Source organism: Protobothrops mucrosquamatus, unplaced genomic scaffold (assembly GCF_001527695.2).
Source record: "Protobothrops mucrosquamatus isolate PMUCROS unplaced genomic scaffold, P.Mucros_1.0 scaffold_125, whole genome shotgun sequence".
Lineage (NCBI taxonomy): Eukaryota > Metazoa > Chordata > Lepidosauria > Squamata > Viperidae > Protobothrops > Protobothrops mucrosquamatus.
In genome coordinates this window covers 1,967,192-1,991,444 of record NW_015386201.1, presented here as the reverse complement: position 1 = coordinate 1,991,444, position 24,253 = coordinate 1,967,192, and the positions used below count along the sequence as shown (strand labels likewise).

The window sequence follows — 24,253 nt, the reverse complement described above, 5'->3', positions numbered from 1 at the left end:
GAACATCATTTTAAAAGAGAGAAAATAAGTCAAATTAAAATACAAAGTAACATTGTTAGTTAACAAGTTACAAATCCATGTCATGTGCCCCTCAGGAGTCACAGGAATAGATCCAGCCCTTTTTGAAGAAAAGTTTTAGCCAGTGCAGTAAACATATTCTAAAGTTTAGCTACATGTTGTATACCAAAAATTCTGTTCTGATTCTTTCAGTATTCAATTTCACAGAGTGACCTCTGGTTGTAGTATTTTGGGAAAGGAGAACAGCTTTACCTTCTCTCATGTATAATTTTGTACACCTCAATCCTATCCATTCTCATTCACTATTTTAGCCAAAAAAAGCTCCATGTGTTGTAATCCTTCCCCGTAGGGAAGCTTTTCCAACTCCTTGATCATTTTAGTTGCCTTTTTCTGAACCTTCTCCAGCTACACAATATCATTTTTATAAGTGTAGCAATCAGAACTGCACACAATATTCCAGGTGTGGTTGCACCATTGATTTATATAACAGCATTATGAATCGGCATTAGTTCATTCATGTTACTCTGAATTACTTTTTAAACTCCTTTATTAGAGAATGAAAGCAGAAGTATATGCAGTTTACCTATTTTTGTAAATAATGTGTATTTGTTATTATTTTGCTTAGAGCTTCATCTAAGCATTGGAACCTATGCTTATTTGTAGATTTCACTCTCTGGATTTTGTTTTGTGTTCTCTCATTGCTAGTAATTATTTAGTTTAGTTGTTTATGTTAGAATATGCTTTGTAATCTATGATAGGCTTACCACCCAAGACTTAAGTACATTTGAATAGACACACGAGTAAATCAGATTCCCCAATGAAGAAATTTTAAATAGAATCATCATCTTTCATATTAGTTGCTGAAAAAAAGATTGATTATTTATAAAATCCTCCTTAAGATAGCATGAAATATGTTTTATTTATTAATGATATCCTAAACATAGTTGTATGCAACTAAAGGATATTTATCAGTAAATTTAACATTTGAATCAATGTATTTAATGTGAACTTTGATTTGGAAAGAATTTTAAATAAGTTTTGTATTTCATTGCTATACTAATTATTTTAATTGGCAATTGCAATTTAATTGGGACTGGTTTGCTTTGATTCATCAATTAACCATGAACAGCACCTTGGAATCTCTGCCATCTTTAGACTGTGATTGGTGCAGCCCTCTGTTTTATGTGTCTAGAAAATCCCAAACCTGTTGCAAAACACTCTTGCAACCTAGTTCTACTAGAATAGCACGGAATGGTACAGGCCAAGATTGAAGGATACTGAGAGATCTGTACTGAGGGAGTGAGAACTGGAATAAGCCCTGGAAATTGTGAGTGTACTTCAAGGTAATATTTTCCAAATTTTGCTGTTTTAGTAGCACTAAATGTATAAGTGCTTTGCCATTTTTATTGATATTCATTCACCAGTGTTGCCAGGATAATGTTTTCAGTATAGAAGTTGAGAATGTATAGACACACTGCCTTTCCAGCTCTTTAAAATTCAGGCAGGAAAATCACTGATTAGTTTTCATCTTCTGTGTTCTTTTGATGCAGGAAAAGCTGTGTTTCTAGCCAGAGACAAACACCATCTGGCAGACCTGAGCCATCTAATTCGTCATGAAGCCCCTTATCTATTCCAAAAATATATCCAGGAGTCTCATGGCAAAGATGTTCGTGTCATCGTGGTAGGAGGCCGTGTCGTGGGCACTATGCTGCGTTGCTCAACAGATGGTAGAATGCAGAGCAATTGCTCACTTGGTAAGAATGAAAATGTGTTTGAATTTACTATATATGTTGAATTTTTAAATTCTAATTTAAGGCATACATTTTTATAGAGTGCTATCTTAAATGTAAAGATTACTTTGAAAGAAACAAATACAGTAAACTTTGATTTAATGGACTAAAAGGGAAATCACTATCTAACCCTAAGTGTGCATATATACTAAATAGCAATTTGGATTTTTCAAGTTCTAAAACATGCTTCTACATAGGAAAACTAATAACATCAAACGCCTTTGATGAGAACCATTGGTTATTATATGAACTGTCTCATCAAACAACACATTTGTCTCTGTTATTTGAGGCACAGTCCTGAAAGTTGACCAAAACTCAGAACTAGCAGCCATTTATCCATTAAGTTTAAAGTCCACTAAATTAAATTGCTGTATAATATTTGTATTTGTATAGATTGCCTTTACATTTATATTATCTCTGCAGTTTCTTTTTGGATCATTCTCCCCATTATTTACTACAGTTAAGAAGTAGCAGGAGTAGATAGGCCACTTTATATGCTGAGGCAACATCATGCAATTTCACATGGTGTAATCACCAGAACCTTTTTTAATACCAACATCTCACAATATTAAATCAATCTCACCTCAAAATCTTACAAAAATTTTAACTTTCTCTGCCCTGATCATGAGCTTTTGTGTAAGCATACTGAAATCTCATGATACTTCTGCTATTTTTAATTTTAAAAACTGTTGTTTTTTTAACATTGGTTTATGTGGGTAGTGCCTTAGTATCTGGGAGTGTCACACTACCATTGGACTAATAATAGTTAGTCATTTCTTCTATCTGGAAATTGGCACTCTGAAATGACCCATATTCTGGATCAATTCTTCTCTTTGTGGGCCTTGTTTCCAAGGTTAATACTATTCCATTGGTTTTGGTGTTTTATATTCTTATTTTATTTCATTCAGTCTTTCCGTTATATATTCAAGATGAACAGTCTTTAATATTTATTTGTTATGTATATGTAGGGCTCTGGGTCTATACATATGTTGTATATAGTATGTTTAGGTGTGTGTCATGTATGTGTTTCACTTTGAGAGCAGGTAGCTAAATTTCATTTTTGATGTGTTCCGTTGTGCCCACAGTAAAAAAAATGACAATAAAGGTTATTATCTTATCTTTATTTCATCTCTCTGAGATGAGAGTGGGGAGCAAATGCACTGTCAAACACAGGTAAGCCTAACTGTATAATTGTGAATTACTTAAATAAATGGTATGACTAAAAATAAGATGTAGATAAATAAAGAAGATACATTAGCCTCTATTGGTCATCAGAGTTTTTCTAAAACACATTTAGTTTTAACACTAGCAATTAGATTCCTTTTTTATTTAAAATGGAAAATCCTCACAAAATACCTTAAAAGTTAGCCTCAATACTATAATAAGCATTAAGATCTCACAACACTCTCTGTAGCTCATGTAGATTTATTGATTGAGAATTTGAGTTGGAATACTATTGTACCCTGATTTAGCTTTATTTCTGTTACCAGGTGGTATAGGTATGATGTGCTCGCTCAGTGAACAAGGGAAACAACTGGCGGTCCAAGTTTCTAACATCTTGGGGATGGATATCTGTGGCATCGACCTCCTAATGAAGGATGATGGCTCGTTCTGCGTCTGTGAGGCCAATGCAAATGTAGGTTTCATTGCCTTTGACAAGGCTTGCAATCTAGATGTAGCTGGTATCATAGCGGACTATGCCGCTTCACTGCTTCCTCCCAGTCGCTTGACACGACGCATGTCCTTGCTCTCTGTGGTATCCACGGCTAGCGAGACTAGCGAGCCAGAGCTGGGACCTCCAGCTAGTGCCACTGTCGACAATATGAGTGCTAGCTCCAGCTCTGTCGACAGCGACCCTGAAACCACAGAGAGAGAGTTGCTCACCAAGCTGCCGGGAGGGATATTCAATATGAACCAGCTAATAGCCAATGAGATTAAGCTCCTAGTGGAGTAATGCCACATGTAAATAACTATGACCAACTTTCTTGTAAATTTTTTTAAAATACAACCAACTTGTAGTACTGTTTATTGGAAGCAGCTTATGGAGGTGAGGTGAGGGTTTTAACTTGGGGATCAGAATCAAAACATGCATGTTCTGTGAATGCTGCTTTTGTTACCTATTAATCTTACAGAACATATGTTTAGTTGTTATTTTTAACAACTATTTTTCATTTGATAATATTCTGTTTAAAGTCTGCATTGGGAAATGGGAGAAAAGAACTCGATAAAACTTCTGTTTTTGATAGGGATGCCATTATGATCTTTGAACTCATATGAAAATGTTTCATCTTGATTTATGCTATTTGCAACTGGAAAGGTTGATGCTACAAAAGCACCCATGAATTAATACTTTGCCAACCATCCCCTCACCTCATTGGAGCTCATTCTTGTTATTATATGCCTTTTGCTTTATGTCCTATAGGAGTGGAGAGAAATTAGAACAGCCATTTTTTTATTTCGTTCAAAGGTTCTAAATATCAGCATTTCTATTATCAATTAGATCTGTAAAATTGTATCCCTGGCAAACAATCCACAATGGCCTATGAAATTCCAGACTTTAAGCAGTTTTACAGGGTGCAACTTTGATTAGTTCTACACGAGTTTTTGAAATAAACCTGCAACTTCTGCCATTTCTGTATTAACAGGTGTCCGCATGCTTAGATTTAAAACCAAATTCACTTTCCTTGGGAGAAAAAAATTACTATGTATCTGGATTTTAAAAATAATCTTAAAACCTAGCTTCAGATCAGGAAAGGGAGAAACTGTGTAAAATTCAGTTTGGGCTATTGGCAGAAGTGGCATGTTTTCTTTTGCACAAGAACTGAGATAAACAGCACTGTTAACTTTTGGTGTACAAAATAATGTTTAATCCAATGTGAAAAAGAATAACACTAGTTTAAAACAAATGTGCATTGACTTGTATTTGTTAGTGTTTTAGTCCTTTTTGCAAGATATATGCTGTGTTACTGTTTCATTTTTAATACATGCTCGTCCAACACTTCTTTCTCCATGCCTATATCTTTAACAGGGGCCCAATTTGAAAAATACCTGTACTACTCAACATCACCACTAATAGTAACAAACTTATAAAAAAAAATCTGATACCTAGAAAATATGGGAGGGGTGTGGAGGAGGGTTGAAATGGTTGCAAATTTCAAAACTATATTTTGTAAATTTAATGCATTACTATTATTGATAGTAGCTTTCCTTTATAGAAGGAAAGTGGCCTGATTTACCAAGGATAAATCCTGAAAGAAACAAGAAGGTTTTGGTTTTGGGAAACACTTTGCCAGTAAGGCCCAGCCAGAATGGGAATATGATTTAACACCACCAGTGTGTGGATCTCAGCCCCCTTTGTATGTGTCTGTATTTTGCTTTGTTTTTGTCATTAATTTTTGTCTGTCCAGTTCGTCAGTCTTTTTTCCAGAATGCCTGATGATCTCCTCTCCCAGTCCATCCCTGATACTTCTGGCTGTGCATTTTCTTATTAAATTTGGTAAAAGAACCAAAACAACAGCTTTTGGTCTGTTTTAATGGCCTCATTTTCCTCCTCCTCACCCATTTCTCACTTATTTATTTACTTTGGAGTTTATACCGTATTAAAATTATAGAAAAATGTAAATAAAATCCTGTTACTTTAAAAATAGCCATCCACAACACGACACAGTAGAATGTTTGTAACAGCAAGTTGGCTTATGAAAGGGTTTTGGAGGGTGGGCAGCTTCTGTGTACAGGGTGGTTTTGTCTCAGTGCTTCAGAATAGCAATTTACCCTCCAGAGCTCTGAGCTTCATTCCACTGGCCAACTTCACCACTCAACTGTCTTAACTTTCACTTGGGTATTAAACACCACTTGTGAACACTTTACAGAGACACTAAGAATAAATAGAAAAGTGTTAGCCTGCTTTCATGAAGGTTGATCATGCCTATTTGTACAGTTTTTAAAAATGCAATAATGATATTTTTGTAGAATTAAATGTTATTGTTAAAAGTAAAATAGAAGGATGATTGTTGGCATTAGCTGATGAAGCAAAAGCAATATTTTAGAGTGTGTAGGTTGAAGAAAAATACAAAAGTTTCCATTTAAAAAAAAAAAAAAAAGAAAACCTCCAAGTAGCTTTCTTTCCTTTTGCTTTGTGGCCTTTCACCCCTTTGTTAACTAGATGTGTGCCTTCTAAAATACAGGTTTCTTTAAAGGATTGCACATCTTTCAGAAACATGAGCAAAGAATTAACCTTAACTGGCAGAAAAATGTTGCAACATTCACAAGAAACAAAGTTGATTCCAGAAGAAGCTTGACAACTCTGATACTTCTGATTTGGGTTATCTGAGTTTTTCCACTGTTTGAGGAAAACAGTTTGTGACAAATGTTTTTCACATGAAACTTTTTCAAAATATATAGACCCAGTTTACACCACTATAAATGCAATGGAATGTCACATAAAATTTGTTCTGAATCGTACACAATGAGCACATTAAGGGATTTTATATTTTGGTTTATCTGTTTGCCATGTGATGGCCATGTGTGTGTTGTGGTTGTATTGGAAAAATGGAAAAGAGACTGAATAACGTTTGGGTAAAGAAAAGTCTCACACATTGTTGAAATAGAACCTGGCATTGCATGTTAAAATCACTTAAGAAATTCTATGCTTGAAAAAAATGGGTTGATACATTCCCTCCTTACGTAATGTAACTTTAAAAAAAAATGTTGTAGAAGTTTTAAAAATATTACTATTGGTAAAGAAAATGATTTGAGTTTCTAATAACTAGGGTTTAAGTTCTGTAGAGAGTAGTGCTACACATCACACTTCCCAGGGAAAAAAATATTGACAAGTATATTAAGAGTACCAACATTACTTATCATAATTTGAAATTAACAACTAGGAAAACAGAATTGAACAACTGGGAAAATAGAAGCTGTAGTGAATTTCAGCACAGTCAGCGATTACATATAGCACTCAAATGGAACCAGATTTGGGGGTTGGATGGTAATGATGGGGTTTGATGGTGTACTGTGTGTTTTGTTTGTGCTTTTATTTTTCAGATGCTATGTTTATACTTTTTTTACTGTATAGAATTACAGGTTGTATTTGTAGCTTTGTATCTTCTCAGATTTTATATTGTTGATAAAACTTTCATTCTGGAACACTTTGGTAGAGCATTAATAACAGATGTTGGGAGGACAGCATATTTGTGGACTACTTTTGTTGTTGTATTCCACCAAACTTTCAACTTGTCGGATCAAACAACATTGACTTTGTTCAGCAATTTATCATAGAAGATATGTCAAGAAAAATGCTTTGAACCTGTGAAGTTTGGAAAAAAAATAAAAAGACAGTTTTAGAAGTGCTGCATTGGACATGTACGAGACTTGATGAATACTATTTTAAACTTCACATCTTCCCATTTAATAAAAGCAGAGCTCAAGTTGGTTAAATGTATAAGGGTTTAAACTATGTAAGATGTATCAACATGTACAATTCTTTCTCATGGCTCACTCTTTTTGAGAAGGTTTATGAGCTATTTGGCTGGTGTGAGACTCACGACCCACTCCTGTTCTCTCTATGGAATTGTAGGTGCTCAGACAGGTAACCTCTGCTGCTACTGTCTCTTTCATTTTTAATTTTTCACTGTTCTAGGAATTTGTAAAATATTATAGAATTTATGATGAAAGGTTATCTTTTTGCTTTCTTTTTCTTTTTTTAATATATATTTGAGTGTATTGATATTGGAGGGTGAATTTTGGAATGTTCTGATGGTGGCTTGGGCCATCGTTGGAAATTTCTGTATCCCTCATGTTACAGTTTTCAGTTGAATGTCTTTTATTTGTTTAATGCATTGTCAATAACTTGATGTTTTGGGGTGGGAATTTGTAACACTTAAGGAACCACTGTGTAATACATATTCTTTTTTTCTGAATGTTCTAACAATTCACACTTTCTTACTGTTCTTTGCAAAACTTTTCAGGAGCCAAAAAAGTCAAACAATCCAGAGAAAAACTTCCCTTCTCCCCTTTCTGGTGACAAGAGAGAGAGAGAGAGAGAGAGAGAGCTTGTGAAAATCCTTGAGAATGTTCCTCCCTAAACTTCCCCCCCCTGTGGTAAAACAATAAACGCAGAAGCCCGGTGGCATCCAATACCGACCCCTTGGCAGGTAACTTTCAGCTCTTGATCATCCCATATTAGCTAACACTGCTTTTCTTTCTTCTCTCCCTCAGTCATAATATGATTACTGCTGTAAAAGATTAATTTTTTTGAAGCAAATGGTATTTCTTTTCTTGTTTTTCATTTTGTATATATTTAGCAGAATTAAACTTTAAAGCTTGTTGTGATCCATGTGTTCAAGTAGGATCATAGCAAGAGAAATTTAAGCAGTGTACAGTGACAGAAAGAAGGGATGGGATGGGATGTAACTCCTCAGATTCTGCCATCTCAATCTTCCCATTATCTTTTCTTGCTGCCCCTTCCCCAAATATACATTCTTGGCTTAAGTTTTACAGGGCTTTGATTCTTTCCAGGGGCACAGTCAGCACAAAACTAATCAGCATCAATTAACAGGTACGAAAATAGGAGTAAAAAGTTTATATAATTTTCTATTTCTTATAGCAGGGCTTGGATGGAGGCATTGCGTACTTGTGAAAAGTCAGAGGTTTTATTTCTGGAATTTTCTATATGGGTTACTCAGTATACTGCTATTTATTGGTAATAATAACAATCTGAATAACTTCTTAATATTTTATATTTGATTTAATATCCAAATTTCTGCATAAACATACAACAGCAATGACACAACCAGTGGTAGAAATAATTGCTAATATGAAAGAACAAAATATTTCAGATGAACACTCCCCCAAATGATTTTGCATGTGAGCTCACACGTCTTATTACAAGAAAAATGTTTTCTTTTGTCAGCTTAATTTTATAGATATATGCTTTGAAATTTAAAAGAGCCAATATATTCTGCTAAAATAGATTAAAATAGATGAAAAATAGTATTTTTATGTGGAAGATTTGATAGATACTGTTACACTACTATTTCTCTAGCTTCTATTTTTCACAAATACTTAATCTCTCCCTGACATAGCTAACTTTTTTGCAAATTTATTTGGAACAAAAAATGGCTACTCTGCAAAACTCTTATCAAATTGTCTTCCCTGTTATTTTTGACCCAGAGGCATTGCATAAAGGGAGAAATACTAGATTAAAATTGGCTGTTGAACAGACTTTTTTGTTCTTCTCTTGCCAATTTTAGGCTTTTTGACACAATCTGAATCCTACTACTGCAACTCTTGTGACTTGAAAAAGCTAAACAAGAGAATTGCAAATTGTTCCTTATAATTGTCAAAGCCCATGCAAATTAGCAGTTGCTGAATTGGTGGGAGAAGAGGAAAAGTGATATCAAAACAATAGGAGCCTGTGTATGCTGTTCAACAAAATTAAATTTTCACTTTGCTTGCACTAAAAGGGCAATCCAATGAGGCAGACATTTGACACTGCCCAGAGTTCCAGCTTTCAGGAAATGCTATTTTACTTTTTAATGTTCTATGTGAATTAAGTTTGTGAACTGTAGAGTTTGGTTAGAAATATACTTGAAAAAAGAAATAGGGTACTATGAAAGAGGAAAATAATAACTAGGTATGCTTAATGCAACAGAAAATCTTTTGTGTTGAAATGTGATGGTAACATAACAGAAGCATCTGGTGGCATTTGTATTTTTAATCTGCCATGTAATAGCTCCATCTGTAAGGATATCTTCCAAAATTTATTACCTTGGTCTTCTGTCCAATATTTTTCTAAAGGAGATGGGAGGTATGGGAAGAAAGGTTGTAGTGAACTTCATGCCTTTAAAGGATCCCCATTGTATGATTTTTCTGTGAGCTGAACAAGAACTTCTTCTATATGCCCTTGTGCTGCAACAGAATAATAAAACTGGTAGGTGGCAGCAGAAGAAGGAGCTTATACAGATGGCACCCGAGAACAGAGAATGCTGCCATGTGGGGAGAGATGGATTCCAAAATATTAGCTGATGTAACGTGCAAAGATGAGAGACAGCTTCCTTGACTTGTTACTCTGCATGGTGAGTCTGACCCTTGATCAGTTCTTATTCACCATAACGGATATGTTAAATCCACATTTCTGTTTAATCTGGAATACTGACTAAGGGAGCTGGCAAATTTAGGTATTTCTCTTGATTTCATTATCACTTCCTTTAAAAAAAATTGTAAGCCATTATTCTCAACTTTTTTCCTTTAACAACTACATCCTTATATTAACTATACAAAAGTGATGTTGGAGATGAATTATCACTTTCTTCTATCCTGCATTGGTGATTCTATTCATGCACATAGAAATGAAATTGTCACTAAGGATGGGAAATACGTTTACAGTGTGAATAGGATGAGAATGAAGCAATTTCTTAGGAACTTATCTCCATAAGACTATTTGCCCAGAGGAAATATGCTGTGTGAAACAGAAAACTAGGAATAGAATTCATTAAGAAGAAAATTTCAGCATCTAAATAAATCACAAAGAAAAATGTTTGCTCTAAAAAGATCAAAATTAATTTCCTTTGGCTCTAATATTTTCTTTATTAGTCTTTTCAAAATCATGCTTTGAACCTCCCAATTTTTGAAGCTTATTAGAAATTAGTTGTAGCACTGCAAAATTGTGAATCAGAACATTTCTTTTAGCTGTTGTTAATAGTGTAAGAGGCATATCATGCTTAATCTCAGAGTTGTGTATTAAGCACAGTGTAAATCATTCAGTATCTCATAATTTGAAGAACTTTCTGTGACAATAACAATAATTTCCTCACAGGTGAATTACTGTGATAATTGTAAGAATCTATGCAGTACTTCCATTTCTAGGAAAGATGTCCTAGGAGAAGCAATTTATTTGTGGTGCCATATATGTGAATGTGGTATGCAATTTGACAAAGCTATCTCAAGGATTTTATCATATGCAAAAGAGGAATGTAAAGGAAAGAGGAAGGAAGGGAGTGAAGGAAAGAGAGAAAGAAAGGAAAGAAAGGAAAGAAAAAATCACAAAGGAATATAAGTGGTTTGCATTATTCAATGTTGTATTAAAAGCTACATTAGTAGCATTTAAGTAGCCGTTTCCTACATCTTCATAAAAGATTTAGATTTGGGAATAGAAGGTGAACTCATCAAATTTGCAGACAACACTAAGCTGGCAGGAATAGCCAACACCCCAGAAGATAGGCTCAAGATCCAGAAGGATCTCAACTGACCTGAACCCTAGGCTCTATCTAACAAAATGAAATTCAATGATGAGAAAAGTAACATTTTACCCTTAGGCAAGAAAAACCAAATATACAAATTAAGTGAAAGTTGGCTCAATAGCAGTAGCTGCAAGAGGGTTCTTGAAGTCGTAGTGAACAATCACTTAAATATGAGCCAGCAATGTGCAATCCTAGACTGCATTAACAGAGGAATAGAATCAAGATCACGTGAAGTGTTAGTACCACTTTATAAGGCAGGGGTCTTCAAACGTGGCCCTTTTATGACTTGTGAACTTCAACTCCAGTTTTGGTTATAACAATATAAAAAAGATGACTAGGGAATTGAGCTAAAACAAATGAAGAACAAGGTCTGTGACAACTCGCCACGGCCAACTCTCTGTGGTCAACTCGCCACAAGACAGCTTGCCATGACCAACCCGCCATGGGACAATTTGCCGCGGAACAAGAGTTACACTAATATTGAATAAATAGTGGAATAGAATCATTAAAGAAAGAATGCCAAAGGAGGGACAAAATGAAATGTGAATGACAAAAATTAAAATATTTTTTAAATTATTTTAAATAATTAAATTGAATTGTTGAATTGTCCCACAGTGTCCCATGGCAAATTGGCCATGGCAAGTTGTCCCACGGTGAATTGACCATGGTGAGTTATCCCACAACGAATTGGCCATGGTGAGTTGGCCGCAGCAAGTTGTCCCATTCTTTGAAGAATGGTTGCAGAAATTGGGTATGTCTAGTTTAGTGAAAAGAAGGACTAGGGTGATATTTTAACAGTTCCAATATTTGAGAGGTTGCCACAAAGAAGAGTGGGTCCACTTATTTTCCACAGCCCCAGAAAGCAAGACAAGAATCAATGGTTGGAATTTAACCAAGGAGAGAAGCAATCTAGAACTAAGACATTTCCTGACAGTGAGAACAATCAACCAGTGGAACGGCTTGCTTTCAGAAGTTATGGGTGCTCCATCACTGGAGCCTTTTAAAAAGAGACTGGACAGCTATTTGTCTGAAATGATATAGGGTTTCCTACTTGAGCAAAACCTTGGATTAGAAGACCACCAGAGTCCCTTCCAATTTTGTTAATGTTTTTTGCATATCTGGTTTGTATTTCACTAAAATTCCTGCTGTATCTCTGAGAAGTGTGATATGATACATAATTCTAATACTAGTCTGTTTCATTGTAAGGGAAAAGATATATATAAATTATTCTTACATTCCATTTTCTCTTTTTTCCTTTTTACAAAATACACCCCAAAATATACAGTGTTTCTTTGAGAATAAAAGCAAATAATAAGGCTAATTGGCTAATGATAAATAAAGCACTACAGCTTGTGATGGAATGGCAAAACTACTGTTAAAACTTAAATGAAAAAAAATAACAAGATAGGTTTAACCAGACATAAACTAGAGCTACACCTTTTTGATAGCCTCAGGTCCACTCAGAACTTTTTCGCTAATTGGATGTTTGTTCTGCAGTCTCATTTCCCGCCTTGTCAGGTATCATATTTTAAAAATATAGTTGATCTCTATAAAAGCATTTTTTAATTAGTGTAATTGCTGCACGAGAGCAACTTCGTGGGAAAGAGTTATCTATGGGAAGGCAAGGATTGATCTCACTTTGCCTTCCATGCTACAGTTTTCCCCTTGCAAATGCTCACATGGTAAAAAGATTTTGAAAATGTTTCATTGGTACTTTATCCTCTTCCCTCAGACATACCAAAAGTTAACAGGAAGAATGACAGCATGTGCCAGCTGTCTCCACTTCTCCACTGATATGTAGCCTTGGACAACACTAGTTTGAGGAAATGTGCCCTAAAAAAGGTGCTTTCCTAGTTATATCTGATAGGTCTCAAGGTGATCATAATGAATCCACAGTCATCCATTGGAAGCAGCTCTTTTTTGGTCATAATGCCTACCCTCAGGAATACTGTACCTACAAGATGAGATTTCAAAGCACTGAAGATCTAGATGTGCTCCAGGGTATGGGGTTGGGAGGTTGAACGGACCATGAGATGTTATTTTTGAATGTTTATTAGAATTATTGTAGAATCCATTGTAGGCTGTTAAGCTTTTATTGATATTGGATTTTGTATTTTTGATATGTTGTTAATTACCCAGAGTCACATCTGCAAAATGAGCAGATATATAAATCAATATATATTAAATGTCTTTTAATATTTCCCATATGTCCTATACTGAAACTTGCATCCAAGTCAAATGTTGCAAGTTTGTTTGAGGTGTTTGAATTCCTCAGGTGTCAGTTCTTGTATCTTGACCATGTTGATTGGGTTTTGGGAGAAATATTTCCTACTATTTTAAGTGTTTAATTTTACATCACCTAGTTACCATGTTTTCCCTAAAATAAGACCCATCCAGAAAATAAGCCCTAGCCTGATTTTTGGGGTGAGCATAATATAAGCCCTACCCCAAAAATAAGCCCAGGGGGGTGGGCATGGCCAGCACAAAAGGCGGCAAGTGTGTAGGGGCCGATGGTGTCCAGCAGCAGCAGCAGCCCCTGGCCCCTTGGTGCAACACAGGTAAGTCCAAGCGTGGAGGCAGAGGCGGGGGGGAGGCAGGCGATCTGGACGTGCCTGGCTCACAGGACGCTTGTGCGGTGGCATCGGCAGCCAGGCGGAGGCAGAGGCATGGAGGAGGCAGGTGATCCTGATGGGCTGTGCAGCCTCCTGCCCTGGCGTGGCCGCGAGCAAGCCAAGAGACAATGGGATGGAGTAGGTGGCGCATCGGGATCATCTGCCTCCCCCTCCCCGGTGCCTTTACCTGCTGCCAGTGCTGCCGCACGAGCCTCCCGTGAGCCAGGCAGCAGCACAACATGTCCAGATAGCCTGCCTCCGACCCGCCCCCCTTGCCTCTGCCTCCGCTGTGTACTTTTCGCTCAGAGGCAGACTGGAAGCTTTGTCTGCTTGCAAATGGGGCACTTGGAAACGAAGCGATTCGCACCCTTTCCAAGTGCCCCATTTGCAAGCAGATGAAGCTGCCAATCTCTATCTGGGCAAAAAGTGTTTGTGCGCCTATGGGGCACTTGGAAACGGAGCAATTTGCTCCATTTCCAAGCGTGCCATAGGCGCCCAAACATGTTTTGCCTGGACAGAGAACTGACAGACTGGAAGCTTCATCTGCTTGTAAAAGGAAAGAGTGTGGCAGCTGGAGGGAGGCGGAGGGGAGGCTTGCACCACCTGATCCTTTGGCTTTCCCCGCCTATCCACACCGCCCTCTTCACCTGAAGGCGTGTTCCACCGGCACTGCCCTCACCTCCCAAGCATCTGCTCTGGGAAGCTCTGTAAGCCGTTGCAGCCATGGGTAAGCAGATGGAGGGAGTAGGCGGCAAGTCAGACATCCCCCGAAAATAATCTCTAATGGGTCTTTTGGTCCAATTTTTTTTTTTATTATTATTATTATTATTATTATTATTATTATTATTATTATTATTATTATTATTATTATTATTATTATTATTATTATTATTATTATTATTATTATTCAAACAGACAAGCACCTGCAACATAAAACCCTGGACTTAACAATTGTCGATAAGAAAGACAAAAAAGTCTGGATAGTGGACGTGGCAGTCCCTGGAGAGAGCAGGATGGAAGAGAAAGAACTGGAGAAGATAACAAAATACAAAAACCTACAAATAGAAATAAAAAGACTGTGGCAAAAGCAAGCAAGGGTAGTACCAATAGTAATAGGCGCCTTGGGTGCAATCCCAAAACAACTGGAGCACCACTTGAACACCATTGGACTGACAAATTCGCTATTAGTCAATTGCAAAAGGCAGCCTTACTAGGAACTGCTTCCATCCTGCGACGATATCTGTAATACCATCAAACATCCACATCTACCTATCCCAGGTCCTTGGTAAGGACTCGATAGGTAGACAAAATGCCAAATCCAGTCTGAATATCTGGCTGACTATGCGATGATTGATGATGATGATGATGATGATGATGATGGTGGTGGTGGTGGTGGTGATGATGATGATGTTGATGATGATGATAATAATAATAATAATAATAATAATAATAATAATAATAATACCTGGTCTTTTTGGGAAACATGGTAATATTTTTGGGAAACATGGTAATATTTTACAGAAAAACAACTTTCTTGATCTGGGAGACTTAAGTACCTCATTTAGAGTGGAGGCATTTGCAGTTCCTTGAAGGAGGCAACAGATAGATCCTTGTCTATAGATCAAACAGTTCCTTTTGGGGGGGCGGGGGGAAAACGCTGAACAGGCTGTGGCAGTAGAAATGCATGGATGAGACAGTTTATAATCTAACTAGTGAATTATGTAGATTCTAGTAATGGTTTGGGTGAGGATAAAAGCTCAATTAAAACAAAGTGCTTTCAGGCAAATTTAAGCTAACCAGAAAGATAGCATTCAGCCTGTGCAAATTTTTGGGTAGCACTCTGAAATGAATTAGATTAGCATAATGATTAAAAATAGGACATGTTTTTGAAATGTCAAATAACAATGAGATCTGTGACTCTGATTCAGAATTTCTGAAATTCAGCTTATACTTCCTATAAATTACAAGCATCTGGATCTTTTGTAGTAATGGAAATGTGCTTTCTAGCTTCAAACACAATGGAAGCTTAAATCACAATGCCACAAGGAAAATAACAATGCTGGGCTGAGAACTGGACCCAAGATTGTAGTAGTAGTTAATTGTCCTGGAGTAGTTTGTTTCAGTTTGTTCTCTATTTCTATTGTGGTATCAAAAAATAACTTATCTTTTTTACTGGGAATATTCTTTTTATGGCATTAAAAGTGCCTACATGCAGAACATGAGGGAATAGTTGGAATCTGTATATACAGTAGGTAGTCCTTAACTTACAACAGTTCATTTAGTGACTGTTCAAAGTTACAACAGCACTGAAAAAAGTGACTTATGACCGTTTTTCACACTTTGTAGCTTTCCCATGCTCATGTGTTCAAAATTCAGATGCTTGGCAACTGATTCATACTTAATGATTGTTGCTGTGTTCCAAGGTCATGTGATCACCTTTTGCAACTTTTTGACAAGCAAAATCAATGGGGAAGCCAGATTCATTTAACAGCTGTGTTACTAACTTATCAACTGCAGCAATTCATTTAACAACTGTGGCAAGAAAGGTCATAAAATGGGGCAAAATTCATTTAACAACAGAAATTTTGAGTTCAATTGTGGTCATAAGGCAAGGTCTACCTGTATATAGCAGAAAGAATGACAGCATATCTTAGCCCATTTGAAAAAAGAAATAAAAAGATCTTCCCTCTTTTTAAGGCTCCTGAACACAGCTCCTCCTTAGACATTCTCAACAGAGGGCAGGACTGACTGTATTTTTCATGCCAAACCATGCAAGCTTATATCCTTAGCTCTCTAGAGGTTGGGAATAGTCTGCTCTTGTATTTTATTGCCCATTCAATATCCTGTTGTGGAGCAACAGACAGATATTCTGAATAGGTGTGTTGTTATGATCTGATTTTTGAGGATGGATTTGTCCAAAACTGAATCCAATCCTGCTCTTTCAGCTCTGTAGTATGGCATTTGATATAAACACTTGAAAGATTTCTTGGTTGCTATAGTGCATGATTTGCAGCATAGCAAGCAGAAGAATGATTAGGAATCAAAAAGTGGGTGAATACAGAACATGACATATTTGTACCACCAATTCTGCATTATGCAAGCAGGAATCTATCCTGAATTACCAAATTCATTTTGGAATGAGTCTCATCTGGATCCAAGAAATATGTTTGTTTTTCATAAGCAGCTTAAAGGAAGATTTGTGGTAATTTATAACATTTGTTTATTTTTATATAGCTCTTTGGCCACAAAGGGACTAAGGTATAATTACTTAAAACATTGTTTCCTTTGCACCATTTTAAAAAGTAAATTCTGCAATCCAAGTGTATCCTTTTTCTCTTTCTAAAAGCAAAGCAGAAGAAGCTACGTAATAAGGGTCCCAGGTGGAATATGTGGCAGGAGATATGTAAAATGATCAATTACCTTGATGTTTCCCAATACAGTTTTCCCCCTGCAGGTCTGTAGAAAAGGAAGTGGTAGAAGATAAGTATCAGATCTTCAGTGCAGAAACAACTTCCCGACTTTTCTATGCAGCTTTTTGAGAAGGACACAGGTTTATCAAATTTATAGCTCTGTTGTAAAGTAATCTATTCACCTCTAATGACTTTGCAAGCAAAAATAATGTGTGTCATTCCATATATTTATTTTAAAAGGAAGAATGAATAAAGATACCCAAGAACACTCCACCTTTTGACTCATCTTTATATTTGAAATTATATCCAGAACACGACTAGGAATTGGAATTGGAATGGAATGGAATACTTTATTTGGCCAAGTATGATTAGACACACAAGGAATTTGTCTCAGGTGCAGAAGCTCTCAGTATACATCTAAAGCAACAGAGTAATAATAATCATAATAATGATACCAATAAGAGAGGGTAGTAGAGAAGAAGCGAAGGATAATAATATTACAGCCATACAACATGGGTGAATATACTTAGACATATGATTATTGTGAGGATTAGGTATTCAGAAAAATGATGGTACAAGGGAAAAAACGTCTCTGTGTCTAGTGGTTTAGAATATAGGTAATCCCCGAGTTATGAGGGTTCACTTAGCGCCCGTTCAAAGTTACGCAACAAGCACTCCCTGAGCAAGTCCCAAAATTATGAATCTTGCAGCACCACAGCAGGCGTTCACCCTTACGAACGACTGCAGAGGCTGTTCAACATTCACCCTATTCTCCCCCTCCCCACAACTGCTTCCCCCTCCCTTCCTGCCACACCTGACTCAACTTACCTTGCAAAAATCCTCTCTATCGCGGTTTCTTTCCCTTTGAGGGAGAGGAGAATCAGTTTGGAAATGCTTTTCGCACCAAGAATGGAAGTTTCTGGAGTCCGTGATCTCATGCGAGTGTTTGAAGTTGCACCAAATCACAGATCTCAGAAACTTTCATTCTCTATGCAAAAGGTGTTTGCGGTGCCTGTCTCCTGCTCCTATCCCCAACTCTTTTCTGCCTGAGGGCAGGCCTGAAGCCTTCAACTGAGGGAGAAGACCAGGCCCCTCGCACCCCGTCCAGCACACCGGAGCTTGCCACACTGGGGGAGAAAGTGACCCCATTGTCCCTGGAGCCTTGGAAGCCTCCTCCAAGCCACCCAGAATGGAGGCCGGGGAGGCTTCTGTGTAGATCTCGAGGTCAGATCCAGGCCTCGGAGGACTGCTCCAAGCTGCTGCCGCCTGGAATGGAGCCTCTGGAGGTTGGTTCCAGGCCTCGGAGGCATCCTCCAATTCGTTTGCACCCGGAATGGAGATCGGGGGACGCTTCTACATGCCTCTGGAGGTTGGATCCAGGCCTTGGAGGACTGCTTCAAGCCGTTTGTGCCCAGAATGGAGATCGGGGGAGGCTGCATGCCTCCAGAGGTTGGATCCAGGCCTCGGAGGACTGCTCCAAGCCCTTTATGCCCAGAACCTCTGGAGGCATGCAGAAGCATCCCCCGATCTTCGTTCCAGGCGCAAACAGCTTGGAGCAGTCCTCCGAGGCCTGGATCCAACCTCCAGAGGCATGCAGAAGCCTCCCCCGATCTCTGTTCCAGACACAAATGGCTTGGAGGGCACCTCCAAGGCCTGGATCCAACCTCCAGAGGCTCCGTTCCGGACAGCAGCAGCTTGGAGCAGTCCTCTGAGGCTTGGATCTAACCTCTGGAGGCATGCAGAAGCCTCTCCCATGTCCATTCTGGGGTGGCAGCTGCGTGGCTCCAGAGTTGGGGGGGAGCAGAGGGCAGGTTCTGCAAACAACACGAGAGTTCAGGCACCCATTCTCTACAAAAGATGATCGGTGCCTGAACTTGTGCAATATTACGGTACCCAGGGGCTTCCATCGACTCTACTGTCCCTCAAAAGCAGGAACTGCGGAAGAGAGGAGACAGGTCTTTTCAAGGTAAATGAGTCCTGCACAGAAAGAAGAGAGGGGAAAGCATGAGGTATCTTAGTGGGTCAGCGAGGCTTGGGGGCCTGTTCCATCACTAGGCCCCTCATGGCTTTCCCCATCCTAAGATACCTCGTGCACTTAACAAGCCACATGCATCTTAACGATCCAGGAATTTTCTCGTTGAGGTACAGATTCATTCCCACGAGTTTTCGAGTTAACGAGTGGAATGTGCAGGTTCCATTACACTCATAACTTGAGGACTACCAATAGAATAGAATAGAATAGAATAGAATAGAATCTTTATTGTCACTTTAAATGTACACTAATCAGCATACATTAAAATGATATTGTTTTGCATTTAGCTCTCAAAAAAATACCACTATGTATATACCCATATACACACACACATATGACACAGAGAAACATTGCAGTCTAGTTCGAATGTATACAGATACATGGCATAAAAAAGAATCCTGCGAAGATGGCATAAGGCTCAAAGCTGTTACAGAATCTAGTAGTTCTGCTATAAATACTTTGAAACATCCTCCCAGAGCAGGAGGAAACAGACGGTGAAGTGGATGTGTGGAGTCTCTAACAATGCTTTGATCTCTAAGCACATAGGGCTTATAAGCAGTATCCTGAATAATGGGAAGTGAGCTTCCTATAATTGTCTCAGCTGTCCTTATTACTCTGTATGGACCTTCTATCTAAGGCACTGCTACCACCAAAACCAAACAGTTTTGATGCAGTTCGTTAAAATGTTCTCAATTGTGCCTCTGTAAAAAGTGGCCAGGATAGAAGGAGAAAGATGTGCTCTCGTCGTCTGACACAAGAAATGCAAATGCTGGTTTGTACGCTTCACTACAGATAATGTATGAAGAGACCAAGTCAGGTTGTTATCTGCACCCCCAGGTACTTAATACTATTGACCACCTCTATAGCTGCAGCCTTGATACAAAGTGGAATATAATCTCTTTTAATTAACATTCAAAACCAGATTATTTTTATTGCACCAGTCCACCAAAGCCTTCACCTCCTCCCTATAAGAATCTTCATTATCATCCCACCACTGTCATGTCATCCACATATTTCACAATATGATTCATAGCAGACTTTTTTGGTTTTGGCATGTAATGCCCTATAGCTGTGTCCTAAGGAAAGGGGTTGAAAAAGTTTTATGTCCAAGATGTGAGAGGTTTGTAGTTTTTTTCTCAGCCCTTCTGACCCACACAACATACAGGTCTTCTATAGAAGGCAGGCTGGTTGCAATTGTTTTTTCTATCTGTTGGAGTCTGTACCTGTCCTGTTTAGTTGCTGTTCCTAAAATCCACTCATCTCTACAGTTTTAAGTATGTTCAACTCCAAATTGTTCCAGCTGAACCAGAGGGGCAATTGTTCAATCTTCCATCTATATGCAGACTCACCACCGTTTGAAATGAGACTAATGACTGTTACATCATCTGTAAACTTCAGAACTTTGACAAAAAGATCCTTAGAGATGCAGCCATTGGTATAGATAGAGACAGAGAAGAGAAATGGAAAACACAGCCCTAAGGGGCACCTGTACTAATTATCCAGATGCTCAATGTGATTTTTCCTAGCTTCACCTGTTGCTTCCTATCTATATGTAAATATGTAAAGTGAGTGTCACAGATATATAGTTGAACTTGATGGTGTTTTTGACATATATAATATAGGTAGGTCTTTCTCATTGCTTTTCTGTTAAGTTTTTCTATCATGCGTGCTCTCTCTCTTTCCTATGGTATTAGATCCATGTTTTCTGTCCATCAAGTTTCTTTTATTAGTTTTTTAAAAACCTCCTACATGTAAAAACTTTTAATAGTCATCCAAAGAGAATGTCAGTAGCTGATCGATATTTGGCTAGAAGATCACCCTTATCTATGTATATTATATTCAGATCCATTGTTGAAGAAAGGTGGTTTATCAGTATAATTAAATGAAATAAAAATCAAATGTTTTCTTTTTTTCAATCATCCTGTCTCTTTATTTTCATATCCTTGTTTTTTAAGCTTTTTTCTAAGTTCCTATCTAATTTTTTGCTGTTCCTTTCTCTTGAAGTGAGCTTATGCCTCATCCCAAGAGCATACACCTTTTTCTTTCCTTAAATGTTATGAAACTTCTTTCATTCACATTCCACTTTCTGACAAAAGATGAAATTACTTATAACATACATTATAAGGTAGACAGATATATTTTCTAACTCCACATATTAAACAGAAGGGTGAAAAGGGCTGGATTTTTTTAAAATGTAGAATGGAGTGTTTTTTAATCTGCATTCTCTTATTTCAAACAGTTTTATTAATTCAGTTTGATAGAAATAATTTCAGTTCAGGAAATAATGCAGAAGGCTTTATGTTTGCTCACGTGCTTCATCTGCATCTTAAATTCAATGCATTTCAATCATATTTTGCTTAATCTACATAGCAAAATAATTTCATGTAGAATGTATTCATTCACATTTAATACATTTATCAATCCTGTTATTGAAAGGTTGGATTCCTGATCATATCAACAGTCTGAAAATAGTTATTTAAAAGAATGAGAATTTTGTCTAAGGTGGATTCATTTTTATTCTTTTCATTTCAAGGAAAGTCTTCAAGAGAAGATTTCACATAAAAGCATTTATCCCACACATAGGCAGCAGAATTCAGCACTGCTGAGTGTATTTTGATACTATTAAAGAGATGAGCATATTTGCCATGTGCTTCCAAAGGTCTTGCAAGCAAACTGCTTCTCTCAGAATTCTAGAAATAATTTTGTTTCAGTTGGCAATTTCTGAGAAAACTGGGAATATCAGGGAAATAGATAATGATTAATTTGTTCTGAAATCATTTATGCACAACTTTCTTTTCTATTAAATATTTTCACAGGATTCTTTGATGCTATAGGTCAGCAGGCCAGAGATTGCAATGTTTGCACTGCAGCCCAGGTAATGCAGGACTAGGAGCCAGTGGCAGCAGCATGCTCTTAGAATCAATTTTTGCTCTTATTCTCTATTGTACCTTTCCCCCCCCAATATTGAAGAATCATTTTCAAGGCTAATTGATGAGTCTCTGGTGGCCACCAATGAAGAAGTCAACTACTCGGGTGGTTTTAGTGATGCTTATATTTTCATTTCCCTTTAAGTTTTTCCCTTAGTTACCTATTATATTTTCTTGACCATTTCTCTTTATGACTTATTTCTATAGGCTCTATGAAGAATCAAGCATCATTCTTTCCTCCCCTTTTAAGAATTGTGTTCCTTGCCATTTGTTTATTCAGTTCTAAAAGGAATGAATCGCGATAGCACAATGTCCAGAGGCTGGAAAAATGACAGCAGTGTTAATGTATATATAAAATGGAAGTTATTCAATAAAAAGTTAATTTTTAATTTGAGTGTGCAGTCTATCTCTCCTGTGAGCTTTATAATGCAACTGAATGTCAGTGTTAATCTTGATTTTCTGTTTGCCTGATATTATTTAGGTCAAAGCTTTGTTGGAAAGACCATTTAAATCTATATTGCTATGTAATTTATATTGTGACATATCTTAAGTATATCTTCTTTAACAAATTAATATAATTGTTCAGATCAATGAATTGGCTGACAGTTGAACCTACTATTGTTACATCACTTCTGCATGTTGGTGTTACTTTGCATGTAATAAAGTAACAATCAGGTCGTCTTAATGATAAACATTTTACTGCTATTATATCTGGCATCCAAGCAATTGTGCAAAACCTAATAAGATGGACTTTTTCTACACCAATTCACAGTCATGGGCTTTTCTAGCTTGGTAGTATGCTCTGATTTATATAGAGTCAGTATGCTTCCTCTGTGCACTATTAGAGTCAGACTGGCATGACACCATACAACTCATTGCTCCACATTATCATTCAGATACATAAGTTGGGAAGCCAGGACTGATGAATTCAAGGGGGAAGGGTGAAAATAAGGGATTGTAATGGAGCTAACTATATGCTTCATGAGCAATCAAAAACTGCCATTGTTCTTACACTCTGAAGTTCAATACTGGCATGTGGTCATCATGTGGAATGCTCATTTGATGTAGTTTAGATATCTCTGTGGTTTAGAGATTGGATCCTTTCTCATTACTTAGTGCAATATTAGGAATAGTGAAATTGCTTTGTTAAAAATATTGAGAGATTCTTTTTCCCTCCATTTCTATGAAAATGAATTAAGTTATATAGTGCCCATTTTCTGTTGGACTCTGGATTTTAAGGGCACAACCATTTCTGTATATTGGGTTCAAACAATTTTATCTCAGGCATGCTAGACTTCCACAGTTTATTACATTTATATGTTGCCCATCTCAGCAAAGCTACTCTGGGTGGCTTACAATTAAAATTGAGTTAAAACCTGCATTCATAAAACTGATAGGAACATGATCCAAAGTGGACCTGGGGAGGGGCTTGGGGGATAGAATTTATCTTAAAGCACCATATTTGCTATCCAAATTAAAAATAACAAAATTTGGGGAGCCATCTCACTGGAAACTGCAAACAGGATACTAGTGGGTTATATATGAGATATAGGCTGCACTTTTTGTACTCCTGTTATGTAGTTTGCCCAGTGTTAACATGAAACACAATTGTGAAGAAAATGTATGGTTACCACTCACCTATATTTTTGAGTCTTGAAAAAAACTAAAGTGGATTATAGTAGCTTGCTTTGAGGAAAGTTGATTTTCCAATTATTAGGCCAGAGATCAGAATGCAGTGATACACTGATTCTGTAAAATGAGCAGAAGTTTTTATCTTCATTTTCACTTCCAGTAGCTTACCTGGGTCATTACTAAGGAGAGCACTTTGGTTCCTTATTTATTTATTTTATTTATTTTTCACATTTTTGAATCGCCCATCTCCCTCAGAGAAAGACTCCTGATGGTATACAATAAAATGTTAAAATATGAAAATTGTGTATAAGAATTTAAAAAACTAAAATCTAAAAAATGTAGAACTTAAAAGGAAGCAAGAATGATTGAACCCTGTTAAAAATTAATGTCAGGCCTACCCCAGCTCAGGATCTTAGGAAAGAAAGACCCTTGGCTTCATTTGATTCAAGTAATAGGTTCTTTTACTAAAGTTGTTGCAACAAAAGAAAGGCTAGATCTGAAGATTCCTGCACAAAATATTACATTTTCCCCCTTTCCCTGGCCCTCCCCCCTTGACCAGTCCACCTCTATCCAATGACATGCTGTTTAGGTGT

At 37.2% G+C, this 24,253-nt stretch overlaps 1 protein-coding gene and 1 long non-coding RNA gene across 2 annotated transcripts in view; both read left to right on the top strand.

The window, feature by feature from the left end:
- Window positions 1-5,852, top strand: part of RIMKLB (ribosomal modification protein rimK like family member B) — a 75,774-nt gene extending 69,922 nt beyond the window's left edge. Inside the window, exons 5-6 of the mRNA XM_015817168.1 lie at window positions 1,569-1,772; window positions 3,299-5,852. Coding sequence (XP_015672654.1) covers window positions 1,569-1,772; window positions 3,299-3,762 — 668 coding nt within the window. The 3' untranslated portion in view covers window positions 3,763-5,852. The remainder of the gene's footprint in view (window positions 1-1,568; window positions 1,773-3,298) is intronic.
- Window positions 5,853-7,849: 1,997 nt separating this feature from the next.
- On the top strand, window positions 7,850-22,380 carry LOC107288550. Its single transcript, XR_001548909.1, has 3 exons — window positions 7,850-7,960; window positions 9,726-9,883; window positions 21,918-22,380. It is a non-coding gene; the product is annotated as an uncharacterized LOC107288550 (long non-coding RNA).
- The last annotated feature ends 1,873 nt before the right edge of the window (window positions 22,381-24,253 follow it).